Here is a 27,997-nt window from a genome sequence, read left to right as displayed (position 1 = left end):
ATCTAATTCGGAAAACTGAACAACTTATATAGATTACATTTTCCACTTGGATATTTATTTAGAACAAAGTTACATACAGTAAAACTTGTAGGTCAGTACTGTTTTTTTGGAAAACAGTTTATTCTGATTTGAAATATTTTCCAAAATACATTTTGCCAGATCTCTATGAAAGAAATCTAAATACACAGAATAGAAAATTAAATTTGCTGCAATGGTTGTTAAATACTTACATTCACTAATATATACATAAAAATGCCACAAAATTATTTTGTTTACATCTGGAATGTGTGCTCCATTTCATCCGATCAGTTTTTCCATCTCCTTTCATTCACCAGTCCTGCAATTGAAGGCTTGACAGGACTGCTTTTATATGCTTAGTGCTTTTCTAAGTCAAAAATTATTTTGCAGGGCTTTGAAGTTTCACAGCTGGGGCAGTTTGTCCACTGGAGTGTCAAATCTGAAATCTGCTGGGAAAAGGTCTGGAGCACGTGGATAAATCAGCCTATATGACTGTCTTATTGTAACATCAGCTACACCAGCAATGTCTCCAATTTCTGAAATAAAAAGCCAAGGTAAGCAAATTAGCACTTATTTGCTAGAGTCCCAATTCTCCAAATTCACAAATAATGCTTACAAACTCCAAAACGAATTATATAATTTACAATTTAGGAGTTTAATCCTGATGTTTAAATTCAGACACTTTTAAGGATGGTTTCAACTAACACACACCAGATAAGGTGTAAAGGAAGTGAGAAGGCTTTGCTACAAAGCAACAGTTCATAATACCATTTACATTTATTTCCAATTCTTTCTGGACCAATCTGAAGTGTCTGAATTAACACCTACAATTCACAGGACAGTTTGCTTTATATCCTGAGACACACTCAAGCTGCCATTGCTTGGGTTTACTCATCAAAGAAAGCAAAAATATGGTTCATTCTAATTTAATACAGCGCACAGACTCAATCCTTGTGGCATTTTCAGTAACCATGATTTAGTCTGCTCTGTAATTAATTAAATAGCTTACTAAATTAGCCCAAAAGAAGAGCAGAAATTCAGCACTGACTACTGGACATGTATTTCAAACAAAACAGAAGAGGCCTTATGTAAAGCAGAGTTTGTGGCATCCATGCCAATTCTTTCTCTTTAAATAAAACCCTACTTCTGGCATGTATAAAAATTACTTTCCTAGATACATAAAGACATTACCTTTCTGTGTTCTCTTTTCAGCCGAGGCTTGTGAAGCCATATAAATAGCAGCAGCTGCAACTGAGATAGGACTCCTTCCAGGAACTAAATCTAATTCCACAGCTTTACGGGCAATGTGTGTTGCAGCCATCTGGACTTGCTTAGGGAGACCCAAGTTGGAACAAAATCTGGACATGAAATCTCCAGTAGTGATCAAATCGACACTTGTTTCTAAAGCTTTCAAGATGAGTTTGAAACACCGGCCTATTTCTTTTTTGGAAATTCTGGAAACAGCACATATTTCTAAAGGATACAATAGTACATAGGTCACAAAGAATTTAGATCAACACTCCCAGTCACCCTCTCCATCAATTAAAGCTTAACACGGTTCTTTCATTGTTGGTGGTGAACTTTTCATAGCACAGATATAAAATTAATCTATGAAACTAATAAAGTAAAATTTTGAGAGTTTAGCCAGGCTTAATTGCTATATTTACACATGCACGCATGCACAGGGGCACACATACATTAGACATCAGCAGAATTTTTAAAAAGTTGACATTTCAGCAAAAGATGATTGAAGTGAAAATGCTTGTCTAGATCAAAACAGCAAAGATAATGACAGCCTTTGGAACAAGGGAGAAATGAAAGTCTCAATTTCCTTGCATCGGTCTTTCCTCATTACTTTTCATTTTGAAATTTTTCAAAATGAAAAATTGATTGTTGATTACAAATTATACATCAATATGTGGCTTTGCTTCTTTTTTGAATCACTACAATTATACCCACATAGGGTTATTAGGGTGCAACACTAAGTCAAACTGCATATAATCTTCTGTAACTTTGAACTTTTCAAAGCTTAGAAAAACAAATTACAAAATACAAAAATTCATGGACATTGTTAGTTGCTTGGAGAGATGGTCTTCCCAAAAAGAGTCATGCAAGCTAACAATGGGCTTTGGTAGAACAGAGAAGTACTTTGGCGTGTTCTTACTGATTGTTTTTGTTTTTTACATTTTAATGTATTTTTATTAATAGTTGGCCTCTTTGGTGCAGGCTTTATCTTTGACCAATAGTCAAAACAATAAATGGATTGATTGATTCATTCATTGCTTCATTAGCATAGTAAAAACTGAGAATCTGACAGTTCCAGTATTACTCCATAGGCATGAAAGCCAACTGGGTGACTTTGGGGCCAATCTCTTCTCTTCCAGTCAAGCCACCTCACAGAGGTGTTCTTATGGGGAAAAACAGGAGGATAGAGCATTGGACAGATGCAGCTAAATTTTCAACTTATGACCATAATTGGGACCAGAATTTCCATTGCTAAGGAAGGAAATTGTTAATTGAACGGCACCCAATTTTACAACTTTTTTGTCAAGGTTGTTAAGAGAATCACTGCAGTCATTAAGCGAATCATGCAGTCGTTAAGCTAATCCATTCAAATTTACAACAGTCCTGAAAAAAGTGACTTATGGCCGTTTTTCACACTTATGACAATTGTAGCCTCCCCATGCATTGTACCATCAAATTTCAGGTGCTTGACAACTACCATGTATGTATGTGTCCCGGGTTATGTGATCACCATTTGCAACCTTCTGGCAAACCAAGTCAATGGGGGAAATCAGATTCACAACTACTTACTAACTTAACAATTGCAGTGATTCACTGTGGTAAGAAAGATTGTAAAAATGGGATCGTAAAACTTAACAACTGTCCTGCTAGAGCCAGTTTTGGGCTCAATGGTGGTCATAAGGCGAGGATCATCTGTACAAAGTTCACTATATTTGCATTCAGAAGAAAAAAGATGATATAGGTTGGGGGTCCTGTTCTGACCCCCCTCTTCATACACCATACACTCTTGCTGGGCCACAACAGGGTCCTATGTTGAAAAGCAGTTGAAGCAGGTGTCAACCAACGCCTTACCTTTAAATGTCCTAGGAACTCCCTCTTGTCTGCAAGCAATATAGAGACAAGCGGATGCAATGGCATCGTTACTTCTCCCCTTCAGGCTCTTCTGCTCATACACTTGTTTAAATAAATTATTTGTTCGATCCTTCAAAGTAAGCAGACAAAATTCAATTAACCCCAGGCCATTTAATTAGCAATAATATCAGAAAGCCCCCTGTTCATTATATTACGCTAAATGATGCCGGAAAAAATTTCAGAGGACAAAGCATGACTTACAACTATATTGCGGGGCAGGTTGATTCTGTCAGCCATGCTAGCAATTTCCTTGAAGGCGTTCATCATTGCACGGTCAAAACTGCTCATGGTGCGACGATTTTGATACTTTGAATTCCCAAATTCGTCAAAGCTAGCTGCGCCTGTCCCCTGCAGAAAAAGGGTTGAGGAACAGAGCACGTTTACATTCACACAATGTAAGTATACATACACAGATATGCAGTATGGATATCTACTGTGAGGTGAATGGGAAGACAACACACCATCTAACTTAAGCACCATTTTTTTTACTATTACATAATAATGTGATTATCAGCAAAGCATAAGTGAAACCGAAATTAATACATTATGTCAACATGGACTACAGAACAGACTTAAAATCTGAAAAGCACATATTATTTAAGGGTAAAAGTCCTTTATAATGTTCATTTCATTCATTTTCAAAAGCTATCCTTCAACAAGCAATTAGCACCTCCAATTTAGAAATCAGTTGCCTATATAGTTTTTATAAAAGGTGAAATATTAACGAGCTCTAAGTAAATACCACACTACATAGAACAAAAGGAACAGCTAAAATGGAATATAATCCCAGGGGCTTCAGGCTGATGTACAACTAAGTCATATATTAGCACAGTATCTAAAGCATGGACTGAATAAATCTCTGATATTAGAAAGGTAACTTCTATTTTAAAAAATCCCACCAAATGCTGAAGTTTTTTTTTTTTTTTTGCTTTGTGCATTCTCCTATGATGGCTTATATTGATTTAGAAACAGAGAGAATATCTATGACTTAGGTATATTTAGGAGGTCACTGTTTCTTATTTCATCACTAGTGGTTATCTCAAAACAACTCATATTAAAAGCTCATCAAAAATGTAGAAATTTCAGAAGAAAGTCACCTATTTTCTCTGTCTTCCTGCTGGTGTTCTGCAACAAGCAAGCATAAACAATTACTAGTCTTCTCTATTAAACTCCGCTGATGGAAACTATAAGCTTTGCCACCGGCCAGGTCAGCTCATAAGAAAAAACGATTTGGAAAGGAGTACTTTTGGTTTAAATTATCTTCTGCATTTCATTGTCTGACTGAAACCAGGAAGATAGGGAACCACACACATACATATGCTTTAATGTGCCGTTTATCCTTAATGTTGTTATTTCTATCTTTTCTTGAAAAAAAAAATAATCACGAGGAGGAAAAGAGCCACCCTTCTGTTGCTCACGAAAATTTCCTAAAACTGGACCATGTACAATCCAGAAAATAAAAAGCAAAAAGCAAAAGTAGAACTCTGGGTGGAGGAAATATTTGAAAGAACTGCCAGCACAAGAATGTTCCCTCTCCTCCCTGCCTGATTCATGCTGGCTGGGTCAACTGAAGTTGTAGTCCAAAAAAACGACAAGAGAGCACCAGATGGAGAAACTCAATGACAGAGGACAGCTATCTAAGCAGGACCTCTGAGAAAGTGACAGGCAGCCTCTGGAACAGAAGCAGGAGGATCCCTTCCATCACAACCTTCCCCTCCCCCACCCCCATCCCGCCCTGTGTCTTACAACACAGCTCATGGCTTCAATTTCAGTATTGACTAATGTTTTAAAATAAAACATTTAAGGTTCTCTTTGTTATCAACAAGATCATTCGATTTGCCAAACTATTGTCCATTGCAAAGGAACCCAACAATAGAATAATCTTATGATATTAAATTGCAGAAATTAACAGTGAAATGTCCAATCCTTTCACTGTAGCCACCTTTAAGCTTTCTTGAAAATATTAATTGCCCAGTAAGCCATTCATCATTCCATTAATGAGTTGACTTTGAGGAAACCATTTCTTAAATCATTTTCCAAAACAATGATCTGGCAATATTCTAATTACAGTTCACCAGTACTACTGTAAATACTGGGTTTCTTAATAGCCAGGAAGAAGTAATTGAGAGCTCATCCTCCACTGATATATCAAGGCTAGCACACAATGTTTTGTTGACTATGTCACTTAGACATGGATTCTGGCAAAAAAACAACAACACCTGTGTGTCAGTAGAAGACCACTCTATTTGTATACAGGGGGATACAATGCACATGCTTGTGCAAAACATGAAGCTCCACAGTAAGTAGGAATACTGTGATAGCATCTGGGGGGGAAAACTACAAATAAGACTTGTAGCAGCCATCAGTTCAAAAGATTTTGACATAAATGTCAATAGCATCAATAAAAGAATGTGTCAAACTGGAAGGGTTACTGGCACTTGAAAATGTATCAAACTTTATAACTCAAGAGTACACACAAAAAGGACAAAACTTCAAACAGGTTAAATAGCTGCTATGTATACTTTCAGTGAAGATAAGCTAAAGCACACTTCCTTTAAATCTGAAACATAAGCAATCTGACATCACAGACTTCTCAAATAATCAGTGAAATGCCTAAACTTTGTAGTGTTAAGAGTTTATGGAAGAGGATTTCTTGAAAGACAGCAAAATTTTATCTGACTGAAGAGTTGAAGAACCATGGAATCTCTACATCATGAAATAGAGCAGATTAAAGTTCAAATGATGTACTTATCACTGACGGAAGGATAACCAACCCAAGCATTCAAGAGATCAAGTCATTCACAGTGGGCCAACTGTAAATATGAAGTAAACCATGGTTGTGGAGGCCACCAAAGGATAATAAGAATGTAGTTTGTGACATTCTTGCAGTTGTCTTCTGCAGATATCTTCTGCAAGTACTAATCTGCAAGGGACTGGGGGGGGGGGGGAATTTAAGAAGCTATTGTCCAAGCAGGAGACGAACATAATTAGAAATAATTTTTAATTGCCACAAAATGCAAAGATATCATTCAGCAGGTTTATTATTAGGCTTTTATCCTTTTTATTTTTGTCCTTTTTATGACAGTCAAGGGACAGCAAAGACTCCCATTCAAAATTTCTTAAGCTCTAAGTTTCCCAGTGGGGTTTTGCACAGGTGCAGAAAATGATGTGTGAGGATAACAGCTACTATAAAAAAGAATCTGAATTTTTAGAGTTTAGTCCATCCCTATGTACAGTTTATAGAGTTCCTTTTGAAGGTCATCTCATCTTTAGCCCAACAGTCCTCATGCACACTGATTTAACTGGGCAAAAGGATGTCTACTTTATCAAGCATTCTGTACCCAAAAATATTATGGTACTTAAGCTTAATAATTCTTAAAAGCAAAGCATTCCAGCCACTCATAATTCCTCAAATTGTTTTGGAAAGGTGGAAACTTACAGTTTATAGTTTATCTACTGATTTACAATAGTTCTTCCTCTTAACAGAAACTAACCCTGGAAATTCTTAAAGTGAAAAATGTTGTAGATGTGTAAGGTATGTGAAGATGTTACTTTTGTCTCTACTTTACAAACAAGATAAAAAGAGTAATACTTTGAAATTTCCACAATGAAAAGGCAATTCTTCATATGTAAATAATCTTGGTTTAATAGCACCAGGAGAATATCAAATTTGTACAAATTAGGCCTGGATACACCAAAGATGAAGAAGCTTAAAAAAGCTAAATTTCTGATATCAATTGCCTAAAGAATTCAAAGTTAACAGAAACAAATGAACATTTTCTTTGCTTCCTACACTCTTCATATTGGGAGAAAAAAACTAATATTGTTGAAGTGGAAATAACAAGAAATTATCAAAACAAAAGCATTTCTAGTCTTAGTACTAAGAAATTTGTGTTTAGCTGTATTTTTGTTAATGCAATATAATTTTGAACATTGAAATATTCACACAATGTAAGGTTAAACATTTATATATTACCTTGCCAATCATTGTAGTCAAATCTCCATCACTAAGGAGAGGGTTCTGGGTATCTCCAACTCGAGATGGGTCTTTAGTTGCTTTGTCATTGCTGAATGTTCGCCATTCTGACCCTACATCTATTACTCTGTCACCTGAATATGCAAAAAAAAAACACCACCCTATTATAGTTTATTCCTTCGGGAAAGTTGTTTACAAACATACTTCTTTCTCACTAGCGTTTGTATCCCCTGAAAGCAATTAAAACATTAGCAAATTAGAAAATGTGTGGGAGGCTTCAGATGAAAAAATTCTTGTTGAAAGGTCTATATAACAGTAACATTGGCATGCTTCATAAATAGTGACAGGCCTTAAAATTAATTGTATTTCAAAAATATTCATAGTGATGGCACTATAACCTTAGAACTATCAAACTATACCAGCTCAAGCATAGGCAGCCAAGGAGCAACATAGGCATTACAACCATACAAAATGAAATATTTTTTTATGAAGAATAAAATCTGTAAGCACTGTTGTGTGTCACAGAATCTAATTTCCCTAATATTTGTGCCTAATACATTCCTGGTACCTGGGCTCAGTTAAGGCAAGAAAAAGAACAGAGATGGTTAGATACATTTAGAACTGAATAGACAGATCATTAGTAACAAGTCTCATGTAAGTTATTGTAACTTCATACACATGGCATTCATAGCAAGCAGAGCATTTTTAAATCAATTCTTGTTTTCAAGCATAATATGAAACAACATATTCAGCAACACATAATCAGTACTAATGGACTTATTTACTTCAGTTATCAAGAATAAACCAGAAAAATACCATAACAATTTGCCTATTTGAGGTGTGAAATACCTAGGTTCTGTAGGTCTAGCAAATACTAATTGGCATATGACTGTTGTGCTCTGAACTAATATCTGGAAATTGGGGGAGAAATCTTAAATCAGTCCCTTTTTCTACATTATTTTAAAAACATTTTTATTTTTATTTTTTCCACTATTGTTTCTTTTGGTGGCAACCAAAATTCAGCCAAAACCTCTGCTGTTTAAAAATGAAAATCACACCTTCCAATTTATCCCATCAAAATAGAACTTTTTTATTTAATCTTTCAATAAAAAAGAAATACTCTTTTCTCTTATACAAGATTTTAATAGGAACTTAAGAAAAATTACATCTGCATTATCCATTTTCCATCTTGTATTAAAACATTGCTACAAACTTTGATCTCTTTTTTTTCTTCCTGCCAAGTGCATCAAGACATTCTTTGGAACACTTCTTATTCTCACAAATCTAGTATTTATTCTAAATATATTAGCAATTTTTGCTTCTGTATCTTCCTCATTCCAATCCCCGCCCCCCAAAATTGCTGAAACTTTCATAACCTTTTCTCTAATATATTTTACCAGAATCATGTGGAATTGTTCGATGTTTCAAATTTTTTCTCCTCAATGCCAAATTATTTAGTTCTCTTTCCTGCTCTTTCCTCAATTTTCAACTGGTCCTCACAGTTATGACCATCACAGCATCCTCATGGTTCCATTATCAAAATTTGGATACTTAGCAACCAGCATGTTTTTATTACAGCTGCAACATCTCAGGAGCATTTGATTGCTATTTACAATCTTCCCACCTGGCCTCCAATAAGCAAAGTCAATAGGGGAAGCCAAATTTGTTTGAAGATTAGCAATAGAAATTCTGGTCCGAATTGTGTTCATACATCAAGGACTACTTGTGTAAGTTCTGTCTTATACTCCAGAATTTCCACTTTGTGATTAATTTGTTTTACAAATCCAGATACCTGTTTCACATCCCCAGACACTTATTTACAGGGCTTTCCATCTTCTTAACTTCTCTGCCTGGCCTTTGATCTTTACAAGTCTTTGATTCATTCTTTTTTCAAAAGCTGTCAATTTAATATTAACTGGTTTAGTCAATTTAGTATCATGTAATTCAGCTAACACACTGCCCAATTCCTCAACCATTTTCTTAAGTAAATCTGATATAATCCCTCTCTAGTAATCCTCTCTTCCGCTGCCCTGCTGTTTTTGCAGGTGGTTGCCATTATAATATTGTAATCCTAAAGTGAAAATATCTCAGTTGCAAGGGAAAGAATAAAAGGCAAGCTTTCCTTTTTTAAATCTCATTTTGTCTTCCTGTGCCCTTGATACTTTTATCTCAAATGCTACTCTGTAATTAGAGTCAACATTACAATCTGGCTCATATGTTACCTTTATCTTTTGTTTTGTAAAATCCAACTATTGTCTATACTCTTTGAAAGTAAAGAAAAAAACTTTCTCTCAAGGGTTGTTTGTTTACTGTAATTCTAATTTAAAATATATATATATTTCATGTAACTATCCCTATCTTAAATTATCTTACATCTACCCCTTGTTAAGTTTTTTGGCAAAAGTTTTCAAATCTTTAAATCCCTCCTTTATTTTAAAAAAACATCCAGAATGTTGAATCATCAAGTGAAATTCTCTTATCCTACCACTCAGAAAATGTCTTGTCAGGTATAAATTACATCCGAGAGAGTTTAAATGATGCTTGTGCAAATTTTGTGTCCACGTCGGCTGTACTACAGCTGTGAACTTGATTGAAAGATCAAGATTGACAGATATAGAGCCAAGGTGGCACAGTGGTTAAATGCAGCACTGCAGGCTACTTCAGCTGACTGCAGGACTGCAGTTCGGCTGTTCAAATCTCACCGGCTCAGGGTTGACTCAGCCTTCCATCCTTCCGAGGTGGGTAAAATGAGGATCTGGATTGTTGTTGGGGGCAATATGCTGACTCTGTAAACTGCTTAGAGAGGGCTGAAAGCCCTATGAAGTGGTATATAAGTCTAACTGTTTTTCCTATTGCTATTGAAATCCTTAAACTCCCAGTCACTCAACTCACAACCTGACTGCAAAAACTTCAGTTCCTGCAATCTACTCATGAGAAGCAGCTGTCTGGAGTGGGCTTCCTGGTAAGCATTTATGGTGGAAAGCAACAGCATTTCATTGGAGATCAGTGGCCAGATAGTGAATTCTGCTGGTGCAGCCCCTTTCTGGGTAAAGGAGGGATCATAAATAAGTTTCTTTAGCTTAGTATTTCTAACTCAATTTTTGTTGCCTGCTAGTACTTCATGCTACTTGTGCCAAAAGTAAATTCAATAACTGATAGCTACATATATATATTAACTGACAAGTTTTTATTGTGTATGAGGTCTACATTAGTTTAGAATCTGAAGATCTTTGAGAAGTTTCTGACAAAATGTATAATCCATGCTAATATTCCATTCATTAACTACAGTACTTTGTTTTTAAAGGAAATATCTGTTATGACTTGAAACTATATTAGAAATCCTGTAATTGTGCTCAAAGTAAAAGCATTTAAAATTAAACTATAAAATAGAGTTTATATATTAAAGTGGAGTAATAGTTTCACTGTTCCAAATTTTATATATATATATATATATATATATATATATATATATATATATATATATATATATATATATATATATATATGTGTATATGTATATGTATATGTATATGTATATGTATATGTATATGTATATGTATATGTATATGTATATGTATATGTATATGTATGTATGTGTATGTGTGTGTGTATATATATTGCAGCAAGGGTATGGCTAGCTGATGAGAGCTAAATAGCTTGAAATAGATCTATACTAGTCTCCCTTTATTTATTTATTTAGAAGCATAAATATAACATATATATATATGTATATATATGTATATATATACACACACACACACACACACACACACACACACAATCACACAAAATGTGAAGGCTGATGTGTTGCTAATGAAGGGTATTCAGCTGCTGGCTTGTTATCAAGCCTGTGGAAAAAGGAAACAATCTGTAATTAGAAAAAATTCCAGATATAGTCATGATTTCATAAGCTATAAATGTGCCAAAATTACTGACATTATTGAGTGGAACTATTTTCCAAATCATGACTCAGAAAAGGCTTCCTCTAAGACAAGACAAGAGTTTTGAAAAAGAAATAATTGAACTTGGTGCTTTGTCCTAACCTATGTGTTGAGGAGGTTATGCCTACTAAGGCTACATATCTACCATGAATACAGGGTAGTAATTCCACATAGCATCTTGTCAACCATAGCAATCAATCTACAGCTATTTAAAATCAAATTTGAAAAATGTGCTGTATTGCTAAAATGACACCATGACTAAGATATGTCTACTTTTAGAGTACTAGTAACATCCAGTCTAATTGTGTTACAACTTGATCTAGCTGAATCACTCGAACAAAATGACAAAATAGCTTCTACAAAGTTATATTGTACAGAATTATAATAATTAAGAATGACTTATAGAAACAGATATAGAGAGGATGAACCATAATTGACAAGGCTGATAACAGGGTTTTTTTCCCTCCAAAACTACAATAGATAGGCCATTATTCTTTGCCCTGCATGCTAGGTTTCACTTGACCATCCACTGACCAATTAATTTCATTTATAATCTCCAGTTTACAACGGACTTTAAAATAAAATCCTAGGATAATGTTTGCACATCTATGCTTCTTTCACATCTCCAAATTTGGATAACATTTTAACTAACAAAGAGTTCTGTAGAACTCAAACTGCCTGGAATGCATTTCGGTCAATGTAAAAGGGGGTAGGGAGACATTGTCATAGGCGTATACTATAAGCCACACAATCAAACAGAGGAAATAAGATGAACTTTTTGCTGGTCAGTTAACTAAGGTACGTAGGAAGCACACCACAATAGCAATGGGGGATTTTAACTACCCTGACATCAACTGGGAGACAAACTCTACACCAAGTGGAAGATCAAACAGGTTCCTGACTAATCTAGCAGACAAATTTGTTTCCCAAAAAGTAGAGAAGGGAACAAGTGGATCAGCCATATTGGACTTAATTCTCACTAACAGAGATGAAATGATATAAGGTGTTAAAGCTACAGGAACCTTTGGGGGGGGGGGGGAGTGATCATGCAATATTGGAATTCAACATTAGGCAAGCACAACCATTGTGATAGTTTCTCATGATGGCATCAACCAACTCCAGAAGTAAATTTATTTTTTTATTTGCTTGGATAATTGATATTTTTAAAGTCTATATTAAGGCAAAAGAATGAGGCTAAAGCATGGTCAGCAAGATGCATTCCTTCCACCATCCTATCATCTTCTTGCAAGCTTATATTGAGATTCATGCTCCCTTTTTGGCTGTTAGCTTTTATGTAAATATTTAAGCATTGTTCCTTTTAAGGCCTAGCAGTAACTTCACTTTGAGGCAAACTCTCATTACTGTTTACTGCATCTAAAAAAAGCAAGATGTACTTGAAATTCTGGCATTATATAAATAGAACATTCAGCATAGCTATTATGTAATATTTTTCCACACACATGGGAATGACCTATATGACTCACTTGAGAGAAGTACCCTCTTGTGAATTAGGCACCATTCCTGCCTTAACAATCAACAGTATTGTGACACCAATAACTATGGCCAAATAAGTAAAAGATGGCATAATATATAGAAAGAGCACAACTATTCAGGATAATGTAATAAATAAGCATGGTATATGCTTTTAATATTAAAGAAATTTCATATTTCAAGAGGATGTAAAATGTTCTCCTCTAAAAAGGTCGTCATCTACGAAATTATTTGTGGGACTGTGAGAGTTCTTTGTTTTCCAAAGACTGTACATCCCAGTGTAGAAGATAATCATAAAATGCCTTATTGTAGCACACATGTTTCCCAGTAGTAGGATGTTGCCCTGGATTAACTCCACCCACTTAGGCTTTGCAAGTTGATGTAGCCACATTGGTTCCACCACAAAACCGCAGACGACAAAATCGCGGTCGACGAAAGCGCGTATGTGACGTCATCACAGCGCGACGAAAAAGATCGAAAAATGTAAAAATAAAGCGAAAACCTTACCCTAACCCCCCCAAACCCAACCCTAAACCTAACCCTAACCCTTAACCTAACCGTAAACCTAACCCTTAACCTAACGAAAAACCTAACGCTAACCCTTAACCTAACGCTAAACGTAACGCTAACGCTCCAAACCTAACCCTAACCCTTAACCTAACCCTAACCCTAACCCTTAACCTAACCCTTACCTTTATGTGAATCAGCTTGCTGTAATTTAATTTTTATTTCAATTTTTCGATCTTTTTCGTCGCGTTGTGATGACGTCACATACGCGATTTCGTCGACCGCGCTTTTGTGGAACGCGGTTTTGACGGGTCACGGCCACATTAAGTAAGTCTTTGATAATTAGTCCTTATCACAAATAAAAGTCTTTAAGTTTGCAAAGTGGCATACAGCACAACCTTTGCCTCATTCCAAAAGGTCTTGTATTTGTTTGGATTAGGTAATGTCTGTGCTGTTGAATCTTTTCTGGCTACTTCGAAGCTCCAAGCTCTGCACTTAAACAGTGTTTCTTTTGAGCACTCCAACTGAGTTCCCAAAGCAAGATCCAGGAATCAGGATATGCTGGTTACCATCAGGATAAGCTCCCTACCACAGTTTATAGTCTTGTAGTCCTGGCAATTGATTGATAGTCCTCTTGCCTGCTGCCTATAATAATTATAAATCTGCAGCTTCCTTATATGCTTGCCATTTTCTTACCTCCTTTTCTCCTACATTCCCTCCCACTCTCTATCTATGCTCACTTTTTAAAGTTAAGGGCATGGGTGGAGTGAGGCTGTATCTAGATGTCAGCACATTCCCGATAATGCCTGGGTAAGGTTCAATTAGCCAAGCAGCTGGAACTCCAGCATGGAAGCTTGTGAGAGGGGGTGAATAAATGAGCCCCCATCTGCTCTTAGGACATCTGGGACTATAAGACTCTTGGGAAGTAGAGGTAGAAAACATTCTCTCAAATGCAGAGAAGCAATCACAACCTCAATCCTTCACAAGGATCAGAGTTAAAGCAAGAAGAGTATGCCATGGTGGTTCATTGGTTTATTATGAACTGTTTTAAAAACATATTAATCCAATTCTTCAAATGTACAGCAGGATAAAAGAACACTTCAGTTATTTTAAAATGTGGCAATTTAAGTTACTCTGTTGACTGTTACCTGCCTATGCCCTGGTTCTAAGTACAAAATCCATCAGTTGCATAACTCTACTAACTACAGGAATTGTATTTTTCCCAACCTAAAGTGATGTATTATACAATCATTAAAATATAAAATGATTGAGATTAAAATAAAGCCCAGACAACTAACACTAGAGAGGTAAATAGCTAACATCTTAAGTTAGCTATATTCAGATATCTGATCTTATGTACATCTATTTTTTTTATGAAATCAGCCTGGTCAGAGGGCATTTTTCTGTAGGTATGGTTCTATTCTCTTTTTTACGGAATAATAAGGAAAATTTAACAAGTGAAATGATATAATAACTTTCATATTCTCTTGAATCTTTCTTCTTTAGAAGAATATATACAGTTTGTGGAAATAGAGCTGTTGGGAGTTAAAACTGTAGAAAAGATAGTTGAACAATTCATTGTGCATTTCATATAAGACTGCTGCTTTCTTATTTAACAAATGATATTTATTTTCATTTATTTAGAAAATGGCTGCCCACTCACTCACTCTCATCACATCTTACTTTTTAGTGAAGTCAGCCTATTTCACTCTTATTCCTATTTCACTCTTACTCCTTCTCTGAAAATGTTTTTGTTTTTCTGTAATCCATTTTGTAAAGTATTTTAATATATTTCCATCTCTCTTTAATCTTATCTGCATTAGGTCTCTTCCATGATTTCTGGAACATTCTATGTAGCCCCACCTGCTCTCACTCCCTAAGCACTGCTACTCCCTTACAAAAGCTGTAATCAAGTCTCTGAAGCTCCTGAGCCACCTAAAGCAACAGATAAAATTTCAACACCTTTTAAAAAAATATTCCCCAAGCCTTATAAAGATCAATACTAAAAACACAGGAGAATATTCTCCAGCCCAGCAGTTGATTCTTTATTCTCTAGAGTACAATCATTCCAGTACTCAGAAGATGGCAGCCCAATTTGGCTTCTTTTCCCCTAATACCAAATTTAAGATTATCTCAAACTACATTAATGTAAGAAAATACCTATGAACAAAATTCTACATTTTTATAAGGTTACACAGTGGTCTAAGTAAACACCAAACTTCAAATTTACAAAAATGGAAAACCAAACATTATTTATTCCACTAATCTGAATCATCACAGCATCAAATAGAATCAAATGCACTTTATAACTGTTCTAAATAAGTTTCTGTAACCATGATTTGTTGAACAAGCCAGAACCTGTCTTGTTAGTTAACTAGGTACTCATAATTTTTTTGAGCTATTTTTTGTTTCCTTTCCCTGTTAGCTGTTTTTGTATTTCATCCTTGTAGACAGGGCACAAAATACCCCAGTAAATGTCAAGAAAAACAAATTAAGCATCCCTATCCACATTATAATCAGAAAACAGCAACATGTTTTTAAATGTGGCTTGCAACCCTAATACAAAGTACTATTCCTCTTCCTTATCACACTAACTCAGAATTAACAAACCAGTTATGTTTAGTACACCGTATGAATCCAAATCTACAACTTTCTCCCATTTCAGTTTAAGATTATGGCTTAGTGCCATTTCCAAGTATTAAACACTTGTTAAACATTTTCTTACCCAAAGAACACTTTTCCAGAACTGAATGTACACATCTGAAATTAAAACTGGCCTATTTTTGAATTGTATTATATTATGATTATTCCAGAGGATAATCCTAACTTACTGTATTTTTCGGAGTATAAGAGGCACCAGAGTATAAGATGCCCAAGGTTTTGAAGAGGCAAATTAAAAAAAAAGTTTTTGCACTCTGCAAACCTCCCAAAAACGCGAAAACAGGCCCGTTTCCCCCCCAAAAAAGGCATGAATAGCCTATACGGAGCTGGCAGAGTGCTCCTAGGGGGTGCCCTTCCAAAAACAGTCCATTTTTTTGCAAAAAGGGGCCCGTTTTCTGTCAAAAAAATTGCATGCACAGCCTTTAGGAGGCTTATAGAGTACTCCTGGGGACTGGGGGGGGGAGGGCAAAATTGAGCAAAAATCGGCCTGCTTTTCACTCATTTCTGCCTTCCCCAGCCCCCAAGAGCTCTCTGAAAGCCTTCTACGGGCTATGTACGGCCATTTTGGTGAAGGGGTGGGGTTTCGGGAGGCAAAAAAATTGCTGTATTCAGTGTATAAGACACACCCAGATTTTCAGCCTCTTTATTGAGCGAAAAAGGTGTGTCTTATATTCCGAAAAATACAGTACGTGCATTCCCCCCAAATGTAGAAAAGTAGAATAAAGAATAAACATGCACAGAAGAACATAAGGAATTCAAATGACCTGACACTGAATGCAGGCTAGTGCAATTTATACTAGCAAAACTATAAAACATTTATGTATTTGTTTGTTTATATCCCAACTTTATTATTTTTACAAACAACCCAACACATCTTCCTCCTCCTATTTTTCCCACAATAAAATCCTGCAAAATGAGTTGGGCTGAAAGAGAAAGACTGGCTCAAATTCACTCAGTTGGCTTTCACAGCTAAGGTGGAACTTGAAATTCACAGCCTCCCTCTTTTTGCCCGATGCCTTAAACCTCTAGACCCAGGATGGCGAACCTGTAGCACGCGGAGCCATTTGTGAGGGCACGTGAGGCTTGCCCTGTCAACTGGCCAGAGTTCAGTCTTTTTTAAAGGCATTTTTCGCTCTCCCCAGGCTCCAGAGGCTTTATAGGAGGCCTTCTGGAGTCTTCAGAAGCTTTCCTGAAGCCTCTGGAGTGCAAAAAACTGGCCCTCTGGCCAAACTGGATGTTCGGGAACGGATTTCCGGTTTGCTCATAGGGTGGTTTTTTGCCCTCCGAAGGCTTCAGGGAAGCTCCTGAAGCCTCTGGAGGGCCTCCGGGGGGTGGGGGGAGGCTGTTTTTGCACTCCCCAGGCTTCTATAAAGCCTCTGGAGCCTAGGGCGGACAAAAAAAGCATACAAAAAATGGGGGGAGCATCTCTCATGCACGCATGCACACTGGGGGATCACGCGTTGCATTATGGGTGTGGCACACCTACGCACAACCCCCCCTGCGCTCTCCCCCTGATGGCACGTGAGGCAAAAAAGGCTCTCCATCGCTGCTCTACACCAAACTGGCTCTCCATTTTTACTTGCGTTTCCTAACAATAATCTTCCATCATGTCATCATTCAAAAATTTACAACTTTATACTTAGATTTTTGTTTCCTTCCCCCTTAACTGGTAGTTTCTGTGTCAGTAACTACAAGGGTTCTTAATCTGGAAATGAAGGACGAAAAAAATCTAAAATATATCCAGCCATAACATTTCATGACTTTATAGTTTCATATTCAAAGTCCATTGCCAAGATCATCTTATTATGTGGAGATCTGGGCAAGATCTGTTAACTTTTATTTACCACTGTGTTGGGGGGGGGAATCATAATTATGTATTTGTTTAGAGTGATGACCTAGCAAAATAGATAACTTCATTACCTAAAATAGTTGCCTATACCAGAGGTTTAAAACTTTTTCAGTCCATGGAACCAGTTACTTTGGAAAAATCCCAGGACTCTTGACCATGAGGCAAAGCTCTAGTGATCAAATCTGGCTGCTTTTGAGTGAACTTAAAACTTTCTCATAGAACCTGTCAAATTCTCATGCACTCTTAAGACTCCAAGCAACACAGCTGAAAAAATCTTAGGCTATAATGCATCACAGCATTCAAACTTCAGTTCACAGAAGTAGCAATTATTTCTGTGAAATGTATATCCAATTTCAATTAATCTTAGACTATTATGTTAACATTCCATACTGTGGATTTCTGCTGGCATCTGTTTTAATATTTTTCCCCACTACAAGCACTGGACTGTATTTTAGGAACTTTAAACAGAAAACAATCCCTTGCAATTTGTTCAAATGTTAAATAGGGAATGTGCTGCCCTCTAATGACTGGCAAAATCACCAGCTCTCCTCTTCAAAAATAAAACTGTAAACACAACTAAAATTAAAAATAAAGAGTAAATCAAAATCATAAAAAAACAAAAAAGCTACCTATGAATATGAACATAAAATAACATAGGCAGAGTTATAAAATTAGAATAGCACTGGATTATATTTAAGAGATTAAAGAATAGTAATATCTGAATCAAGAAAAATCAAATGTTCTTATATGGCAATGTAATTTAGGAAAGAAACACACATGATTAAGCTATCAAAGGTGCCCTAAGATTTAGTCTACATTCAAAGAAGCCTTATTCTGGGTCAGTCCATATCTAGATAGTGTTATCTAGCTAAACATACTGAAAGTGGTTCTCTAGAGCTTTAGCAGTAATATTTCTAAATTCTGCTAATTGAGATCCATTTAAATGCCAGAAAGGCCACATGCAAGCTGCCACAAAGTGAAATGTAACATTATTTTAGAAATGAAAGAGCACCATGGTCTTGTTCTTTATGTTGTGTTAATTTTTTCTATACTATTCCTTAGATTAGCAACTTTATCATAATTTTATAGAATAAAAACCGTGGAAAATGAACTACTAATGATGAATGACATTTCTTACATCCCAGGAAAAACAGAGCTGAGGAAAAAACCAGCCTTGGCTCAGTCATGAGCCACAGAAGGAGTACTACAAGCACTTTTACACGTAGTCCTTGACGTATGACTGGCCATTTAGCAACTGTTTGAAGTTATAACACTCTTCTCCAGAGCCATCTGCAATCCAGTTTTGAAGTTCTGACAGCCACTCACATTCTGGGTGCGTTACAACTGACCTGTATTTACGGCAAGTTGCAGCATCCTGTAGCCACATGTACATTCTCCTGGTTTCTGGCGAAATAAAATCCCCATTGGGTACACTGGGTTCCCTTAATGACTGTTATAATGAGTGGACATTTAATAACTACTGTATTCACTTAATGGCTGCCACAAAACAGGTTATAAAACCAGGCAGAGTCCTATGGTGACCTGCTTAAAGACTCACGTGACCTGTGGTCATGATCAATTATGGTTGAGTTGATTTATACGTCTGTTTACACAGCAATTATCAAACTTCAGAGTATTTCCTTAAAATTGATATGTTATCTTCAACAGGAAATTTCAGGTCTTCTCATTTTATGAATACATGTTTGTTCTATCTTTAAGTTACTTTGTTTGCTATGATATGTGAAACTAGCTACTGTTATCCTTCCCCTGTCCATCCCCCAAAGCTATCCAACATCTTCAAAAGAAAAGTGACTTTTTCATTCATATTCCCAACATGCAACATGCAAAATAGCAACATATTAGCAACATGCAAAATTTATCAATCTAGAAATAGAACAGTTAACAGAATTCCAGGATTTTTTTTCTCTACTATATGTTGAACCTCTATCACAACCCAATCATTCCAGGGTCATGTTGTCAATTTATAGAAATAAATCCTGAATCAGATGCATTTTGAATTGCTCTAGATGAAATGAGGATTCCTGCCTTTACAAGTTTTGCAAATCCCTATTCCTATCTATTTCTATTACACAAATGTTATTACATTTCTCTGAAGAGGTTTTGCAATGTAATTTAGCTTAAATCAGTTTTCCCTAACCAATTATTTTACCTGATTAAAGCCATTACATTCATTTTGTACAATACCCCCTAAGACAGCAATGGCAAACCTTTTTTGGTTCGCATGGCATAAGCAGGGGGAGCGCAGGGGGGGTGTCGTGCATGGGTTTGCCGCACCCATAATGCAATGTATGACACCCCCCCCCAGCGTGCATGCGCACATGACAGTTGTGCCCCCCCCCCCCAGTTTTTGCATGCTTTTTTTCGCCTTCCCCAGGCTCTAGAAGCTTTATAGGAGCCTGGAGAGGGTGAAAACAGGCTTCCCCCCCCCCCCGGGAGGCCCTCCAGAGGCTTCAGAGTGCAAAAAAAACATCCTATGGGCATACCGAAGTCACTTCCGGGTTGCTTGTAGAGTCGATTTTAGCCCTCCGGAGCGTTCAGGAACCCTCAGGAGGCTCCCCTGAAGACTCCGTAAGACAAAAAAACAACCCTATGAGCAAACTGGAAGTCACTTCCGGTTTGCTCGTAGGGTCATTTTTAGTTCTCCTGAGCCTCCAGGGAAGCCTCCGGAAGGCCCATGAAGGCTCCAGAGGGCTTAAACCGGCCCTACGAGCAAACCGGAAGTCCATTCCTGAACTTCCGTTTTCCCTGTACGGCCAGTTTTTTGCGCTCCAGAGGGCCTCCGGGGGGGGGGGAGGCTGTTTTCACCCTCCCCAGGATCCTATAAAGCCCCTGGAGCCTGGGGAGGGCAAAAAATGGCTTTAAAAAAGGCTGGTTTGCCAGCGCACACATGCGTGCTGGCCAGCTGACAGGGCAACACCTCATGTGCCCTGACAAATGGCTCCGCGTGCCACCTGTGGCACACGTGCCAAAGGTTCACCATCCCGGCCCTAAGAGCTGAATTTACATTTTTAAAGCCTACATTTAAACATGTCTTTTAGAAGACGTCTGCACAAGAGGTCTTCAAACTTTCCAGCTCAGCGGACAGGTGGATGTGGCAGTAGTAGCAACAGCGTGGGGAGGAAGAGAGGATGGTTTCACACATGCAGTTTTCACAAATGCAGTTTTGTGCACATGTGTGCTGGGCACTAATTCCACAGCCCAGTTCCGAGCAAGCTGCAGCCCGGCACCAGCCCATGGACTGGGCGTTGAGGACCCCTGGTCTACACTATATGCAACCTTTTTAACCCACTGACTACTAAGGTGTTACTATCTGATATTATTTACTTCTCCAGAAGTTTATAATCAATCTGTACTTGTGTCTATAAATTGCGAACAAACAGAAGACTGTCTAACTTTTTTGTTATACAATAAAAACAAAATCGCAATATAATATGCCTGCAGAGATATAATAATATAATGCAGAAGCAAATATTCAAGCTAGAACCCCAAGTCCTTAAAAATCCCAAATTCATTTTATTTAAACTACTTAAATCCCAGGGAAACCTTACAAAGAATTCTTCAAATTCTGAACTGCTACTACAAATGTACACAATTTAATATTTTCAGGAATTGAATTCTTTAGATAATAGGAACAATTAAGGGTTCAGTATTTTTCTATATCTAAATATTCCAGAAATAATTGAAGGTGTCCCAGAAAGGAAGGGAACTGTGACCTTTGAAACCTCTACAAGTTATCATTAAAAAGGCCCTGCTTGCAGTAGTCTCTGATTGATTTAGCCAAATGTTCATGAATGCAAACTTCAACCATAGGCAAAAGAGAACCTTTTGATAATCTTGCCAGCACCAAGGGTTCAAAATCTTAAAGTACCTCTTTGGCTTATCTGTGAAGCTGGCTAGAAACCAGCATAGTTGAGAAAGCACTGATTTATATTGAAAACTTAATTGTGATTTGCAATAAAACTTGCAATCCTATTAGAATTACAAATCAATGTCAAAAATAGTTTCCATGTTAAATGCCATCATGCAAACTGTAGAATTCTTATGGTCCTGAGCAACCCAGAAAGGTTGCTCAGGAGTATTAGAAAAATCTACAATTCAGAAAACACTACAACTGTTTTTCTGTCCTACAAGGGAGGGGGGGAGAGCTAAAATGTAGATACAAATGCTGTAAGATTTACATTAAAGGTAAGGCTAAGTATATGTTTTTGTTGCCACAAGTTAGCAAGTTCTCAAGCAATTTAATGCAAGAGACAGTAATAACAGAAGAACGCAATTTTTAAAACTGCTCTTTTAGTATTCTTTGAGTACTTAGTAACATAAATCACTTGCATAAACATTTGCAGGCAACTCATCTATTAATTAATGAGTATGGAAGTTTACTCAGAACTGTTTGAAAAGTGCAGTGATTAATAATAAATATACATTTACCATTTTAGTCTTTTGAGAAAATTATGAAACATTAAGAATATGAAAACACAGAAGAATTAAATATATAATATATAATTACTCACCTACTACAAGTCCACATTCTGGACAAATCATGTCTCCAGCTCTATAATCTTCTACCAAAATGGAATCTGGGTGGTTTGGACATGTCACTCTAGGCAGAACGTCCAAGCTTTAAAAAAATATAATTAAATTTTATATGACAATTTATAGTAAATAGCACGTTTTACTTAAAATTTCTAAATCATTCATGTCTAGTGCTTTGGAAAAACTCATTTTAAATGAAATTCACAACTATATCTGATATCATTTGCTAAAGTATTATATAAACCAGTCTTTTCCAACTAATGTTTTTCAGAAATATCAAGACTACTGTTGCCATCCATTACCACCAGCCATACTAGCTTGCTTCATGGAACTGCCATTACCAAAACCGGAAGTGGGGCAGAGAAAGGACGGATGATCTGGTTCAATACTATGAAGCTACATAAATGCAGTTTATGCAGTTTTTAAAATTATGAAATATGAAATAAGTATTTAATTTAACTAAAAGTCACATATATCCTTGAATGGGAAATAGAAATTATGTAAAATTGGAGACTCATATATAGCTAAACTAATCAAACTGATAAGAAGTTGCTTGTTGGTTATTTTAAAAAATACTCCATTTTTTACCAAATATATTGGAAGTGGAAACACTACTCAAGAATATGAATTTATCATACTAGATAGTGTATGCCCTGTTAAATTCCTGGGGTTTTTTTTCATTAAACAGACATTTCTACAATTATAGGTTGTCCTTGACTTATGGCTATTTATTTAACTACTATTCAAAGTTACAATGGTACTGAAAAAAATTATAGTCCTTCCATTTACAATTGTTGCATCACCATGGTCATGTGATCAAACTTCAGAGGGCTTCTGAGAAGCAAAGTTAAGGGAGGAAGCTGGATTCATATAAAGATCATGGCAAAAAGGTCATAAAATTGGACTATTCATTTAACCACATCAATTAGCATTAAAAATTATGGTCAATTGTAGATATAAGTCAAGGATTACTTACACATATCTATAGAACTACCATCAACAACTTTAAAATAATCCCATATGCAGCATTGTAGCCTCTTTTTCAAAACCAATTGCTTCAAATTCAATTAACAGGGGTACAATGATTAATTATTAAAAGAAGTACCTTAAACATATTCTCATTTTATGTTTGTAATCTACTGAGTAAGCTATATTTTACATGAGAAAAATGGAAATCAGATCACTTCACTTTAATATAAGAATTATTCTACATTAAGGCTGTATATTTCAACAATGATTTTGGCTAAAGGTATTAAAGGGAAGAACAGCCTTTTGTCATATCTGTTAGCGATTCTAAAATTTAATCTTTGTGTAAGTTCTTTGAAATAAGTCCATGATATAAACAATATGAACATGGTATTAGCTACTCTTGCATGTAATGAGTAGTCAGAATTCTGGAGGGTTCAAACTTATTCATAAACAGTATATTCATTGTCCAATTTCTCTCCTTTAATCTTCTTGTCACTAAGAAAATAAAAAAACAAAACAAAATCCAGCTACAAGATGAAATGTTGCCAATACATAAAAAGGTCTCCTGGCTCCCCTGGATGCTTTTAAGCAGGTAAGCTACTACAATACCAACTTCAGGTTGCTTTATTTTTGCAAAACAAAATATGCTTTTATTCATCCTACTAAAATCATATCAAAGAAAATTATATTCAGTATTTTTGTTAACTTTATTGGTATCTGAATTCAAAACCATGTTTTCCTTTATGGATATATAAATGCCATTTCCCAATGTTTGGAATCTGGAAATAATATTCAAAAACTAAGTTAAGAATACTAAAAGACTAATGATAGAAAAAATGTACTTTTAATTCTGTTGTTGTATGCATCTTGGAAATAGCACAAATACATAAAACCCAAAACAAACCCAATTTAATCTTTTGGAAGGAAATGGGGACTGAAAATAAGAGCTAGCCTCATTTGGCCTCTGGCTTCTGGAAATATCATCAGCAAGAGTAAATTAGTAGGAGAATAACACATACAAAATGATCTGTTTCACATTACTAATCAAAGCAAATTGCTGAAACTACTATCTTCAGTCAAGATGCTAAGAAAAAACAGAGCATCTGCTATGTTGCCTAACAATGAATTTTATAGATGTGAAATTCGAAAGTGCTTGACAAAAAAGCAGAATTGGAAGTAATCATAAAACTGTCAGTACTCTTAACAAGGAGCTCCCTGGAAACATTTTGAAGATAAACCATAGTGTTCTTCAACAAATATATATTTACCTTTAACTGATTCCTCCCTTGGACAGCAAGGGAGTTAGTCAACTTTTTTGATATATGACAATTTATTGGAACACTTTTTCCCCTGATCCTAGTGAGCCTACTAACTTAAAATTTAATTTAACTTCAATCACAACCCCAAAGTTGTGTCATATTGGAAAACATACATCTCCTATAACAGATTTGAAATTACAAACACTTATGCGTACTCATGAATGTACATGGAAAGGAACCCAACAATGTTGTGACCATGGCCCTAACTATGCAAGCCAAACTTTTAAATCAGTTTAATTAATTCTAATGTAAGCAGCTGTTTTCCCCATTCATCTGGAGAACACTGAGTTGGAAAACACTGGGGAATATAAGTCAAATCTTATATTAGTTTATGTCCTGTATACTAGCTTCATATTTATTGCCAAGCTGAATTTGAACTTTTAAATAACCACACTGTATTAAGAACCATTTGCTTCAATGTTACCATTCCTGAAGGTAAATCTGCTCACAAGACATGCAGAAAAATATGAGAGGCAGAACCTCTTAGTTACTGTTCCATTACTTGAAATATTCCCTTAATTAAATTCAGCAATTCTCCTTACCTGTGTCTTCTGCCAGTAAAGACTATTGTGGGTCTTAGTTTTGTTGCTATACATTTCCTTGCTAGCAGTCTTAATCTGCTCTTTTTATACCTTGGTGCTGTTAGGCTGTATTATATGCTCACTGCTACTGCTTTAGAAATACAGTAGTTAATTTAGGAATACAGAACATCTTTTATAAAAAGAATTGATATATTGGAGCATATACTTCAAAGCATTATTGATAGTTGACTGCTAGGATTTTTTCAGAGACATAGCAAGAGCAAGTAGGTTATTTTAAAAAAAAATATTATTACTAAGCTATATCACTCTTCTCCCGTTTAGAAGCATATCAAAGTATTGATTAATAAAGTTCACTTCCTTCTCCTTGTATCAAACTTTTTCAACAACTCTACACATTTATTATTAATAAAAATAACATACAATACTGGAGAAGATATTTGTAAAACTGTTGCTTAATTAACTTGTCTTTTTTCATCCAAGTAAAAACAAAAAAACTTTCAGTCATTTAGTTTAATTAAACTAAACTTATGACTTTAATCTAGATTTTAGAGACAACCTGTAATTCAAAACACAGGTTAGCAATTATTGGGAAAGACTGGTATTTTTTTAAAAAAATGAAAATAAAATTTTATTTTATCCCACCTTTCCTATTTTTATAAATAAGTCAAAGCAGTAAATACACACAATACTCCTTCCTCCTTCTATTTTCCCCACAAAAGCAAGCTTGTGAGGTGGACTGGGCTAAGGGAAAGTGATTGGCCCAAAGTCATACAGCCAGTTTTTGTGGCTAAAACAGGACTAGAAGATAGGACTAGAACAAACTGGCTTTTATTTATCTATCAATTATTCTTAGCTTGAAAACTAAACCAATCACAGTTAAAAAACAAAGCTGGCTAAGATTCAAAACTAATAACCCAAAGTCAAATATTCCTATGATGCACTGGCAAATTATACCATGACATTTTTTTCTGCATCTAAAAGCAACATTACAAATGGCAATGAAAATTATATCTGCAGATGTTTAAAATAAGCCTCCTGTTGTTTTAGAGATAAATTTCTTCCAGCATTAATTTTTAGAACTGTCAGAGAAACTTGTTCATATAATTCAGGGCTGCATTTCTTAAAACATTTTTTCTCTCAGGACCCCTTTCCATTTTTAAAAAGCATGGAGGATCACCAAAGAGCCTTTGCTTATATGAATCATATTTATTTTTAGTATATTAAAAATTAAATGTGATTCATTCATTTGCCACTAACAATTGTTCTGATGGTATTTTAATATTGTGTTATTTTTCTACACAGGCCGAGAAAGAATTTTGATTTTGGTGGCTCCTAATGGGACCCCCCAGGAATAATATAATCACACTTTAAGAAATGCCAATTAGAGGTTTCTCAAACTTCTAATTTTGGTGTTCCCAAAAGGTCACGAACACCTGAGAAAAGAGGCACTTTTCTCTAAACCAGACTTGGGTTCACACAACCAAACGAGGCACTGGCAAAACCAGCTTCCCCTACTTAACTTGGTACAATTACCTCCTCGCGACCCACTAGATCTCATAGATTAGGCCTCCTCCGAATCCCATCTGCCAGTCAGTGTCGACTGGCAACTACGCGGAGGAGAGCCTTCTCGGTAGTAGCTCCGACCCTTTGGAAGATTGGTACCCTCACCACCCTCCAGACCTTCCGCACAGCCCTTAAAACCTGGCTATCCCGTCAGGCCTGGGGCTAAAGAATGTAACTCACCCCCACCCGAATGGTATGAATGTTGTGTTTTATTTTTACTTATGTATTGCTTTTATGTGCTGTTGTTTGTATCCCCCTCCCCATTAGTTGTGAGCCGCCCTGAGTCCCCCCAGGGAAAAGGGCGGCCTATAAATAAATTTCAAATACAAAAATGCAAATACAAATCGGCTTCTGAGGGGGGGGGGCAGTTTACCAAGGAAAAACTCGATTGAGTTTGACAATGTATAAATAATAACTCTTTGCGAGAGAAAGGACTCCCCCCCCTTTGAGTTGGACAATTGGGTCACCTCAAAATGTCAAACACCTGGATGAACTACAGTGAATATCCCCTTCACACGTTATTCCCCGCCACATTCCCCCACCACAAACATTCACTTTATTCACGGGAAGTCAGGCGGGATCCCATTTACCGTATGAGAATAGACTAGAATATAATTCTTTATTGGCCAAGTGTGACTGGGCACCACAAGGAATTTGCCTTTGGTGCCTATGCTCTTAAGGGACATGAGGAGAATAAAATACATTCGTCAAGAATCATAAGGTACAAACACCTCATGGCATGAGTATGAGCGGAGCGCTACGCCGCAAAATGGAAGGAAGGCGATAGGAGAGGAATGGCGGCTACTTTTCTTTTAATAAAGGCTTTTTTTAAAAGAAAGGTATCACTTTCTGCTCCGTCGGCCGATTCGGTCCCATCGACGGGGCTGCTTAATGCGAGGGAGCGCCTCAGCAAGGGCGGTAGGGAGGCGGCGAGAAGAAGCGGGGACGACGAGAGAGGCTTGGAAAACGGGGAGCCTATTAAGGCTTTTGGGGGGGGGGGGTCTCAAAGAGCTAAAAAAAAGGCAAGAGGAAAAGACGGGGAGGGAGCAGAAGGCGAGAAAAGACGGGGCGAGAACTGGCTCGGAAGGCCATAAAGGGAAGATGCTCCTCAGCAAGTCAAGGGAGGCCGAGCCTAAGAGGAGCTCCAGCGGCAGCCACGGCTCCTCCCGGTCCCCCCGGACACCTTTCACCCGCCCGCCCGCCACCGCCCTCCCTTTAAAACCCGATGTCAAAGCTCCCGAACTACACAGAGCCTCCCCACCGGAGGCACCTTCCCCGACTGACCGGCTGGTGGACGCCATCTTGCTTCCTCCTCATCGACTCCAGCAGGCAGAGTGACGGGTTTCCTTTTAAGCCCGAAGCTCCGGTGGGCGGGAACTCGCCGAGGCCTCGTCGACGGAGAGCCGCGTGGGTCAAAAAAGCAAGCGCTCGCGCTTTCTTGGCTTTTCCCG

General features: G+C 36.8%; 1 protein-coding gene across 1 annotated transcript; it reads right to left on the bottom strand.

Moving 5' to 3' along the window:
• Nucleotides 1–24: 24 nt before the first annotated feature.
• Nucleotides 25–27,927, bottom strand: GTF2B (general transcription factor IIB). The gene is made up of 7 exons (XM_087719336.1): nucleotides 27,831–27,927; nucleotides 22,132–22,238; nucleotides 7,151–7,284; nucleotides 3,376–3,522; nucleotides 3,115–3,244; nucleotides 1,210–1,491; nucleotides 25–554 (listed from the first exon to the last, which is right to left on the bottom strand). Exons 1-7 carry the CDS (start codon nucleotides 27,845–27,847, stop codon nucleotides 421–423), a joined length of 951 nt encoding a protein of 316 aa, XP_087575462.1. The 5' UTR covers nucleotides 27,848–27,927; the 3' UTR covers nucleotides 25–420.
• Nucleotides 27,928–27,997: the final 70 nt, after the last annotated feature.

The sequence above is a fragment of the Thamnophis sirtalis genome, unplaced genomic scaffold (genome assembly GCF_051295495.1).
Source record: "Thamnophis sirtalis isolate CommonGarterSnake01/CBP01778 unplaced genomic scaffold, rThaSir2_p1.2 scaffold_7, whole genome shotgun sequence".
Classification (NCBI taxonomy): domain Eukaryota; kingdom Metazoa; phylum Chordata; class Lepidosauria; order Squamata; family Natricidae; genus Thamnophis; species Thamnophis sirtalis.
Note: the sequence above shows the minus strand (reverse complement) of the source record. Positions and strands in the feature narration are given on the sequence as shown.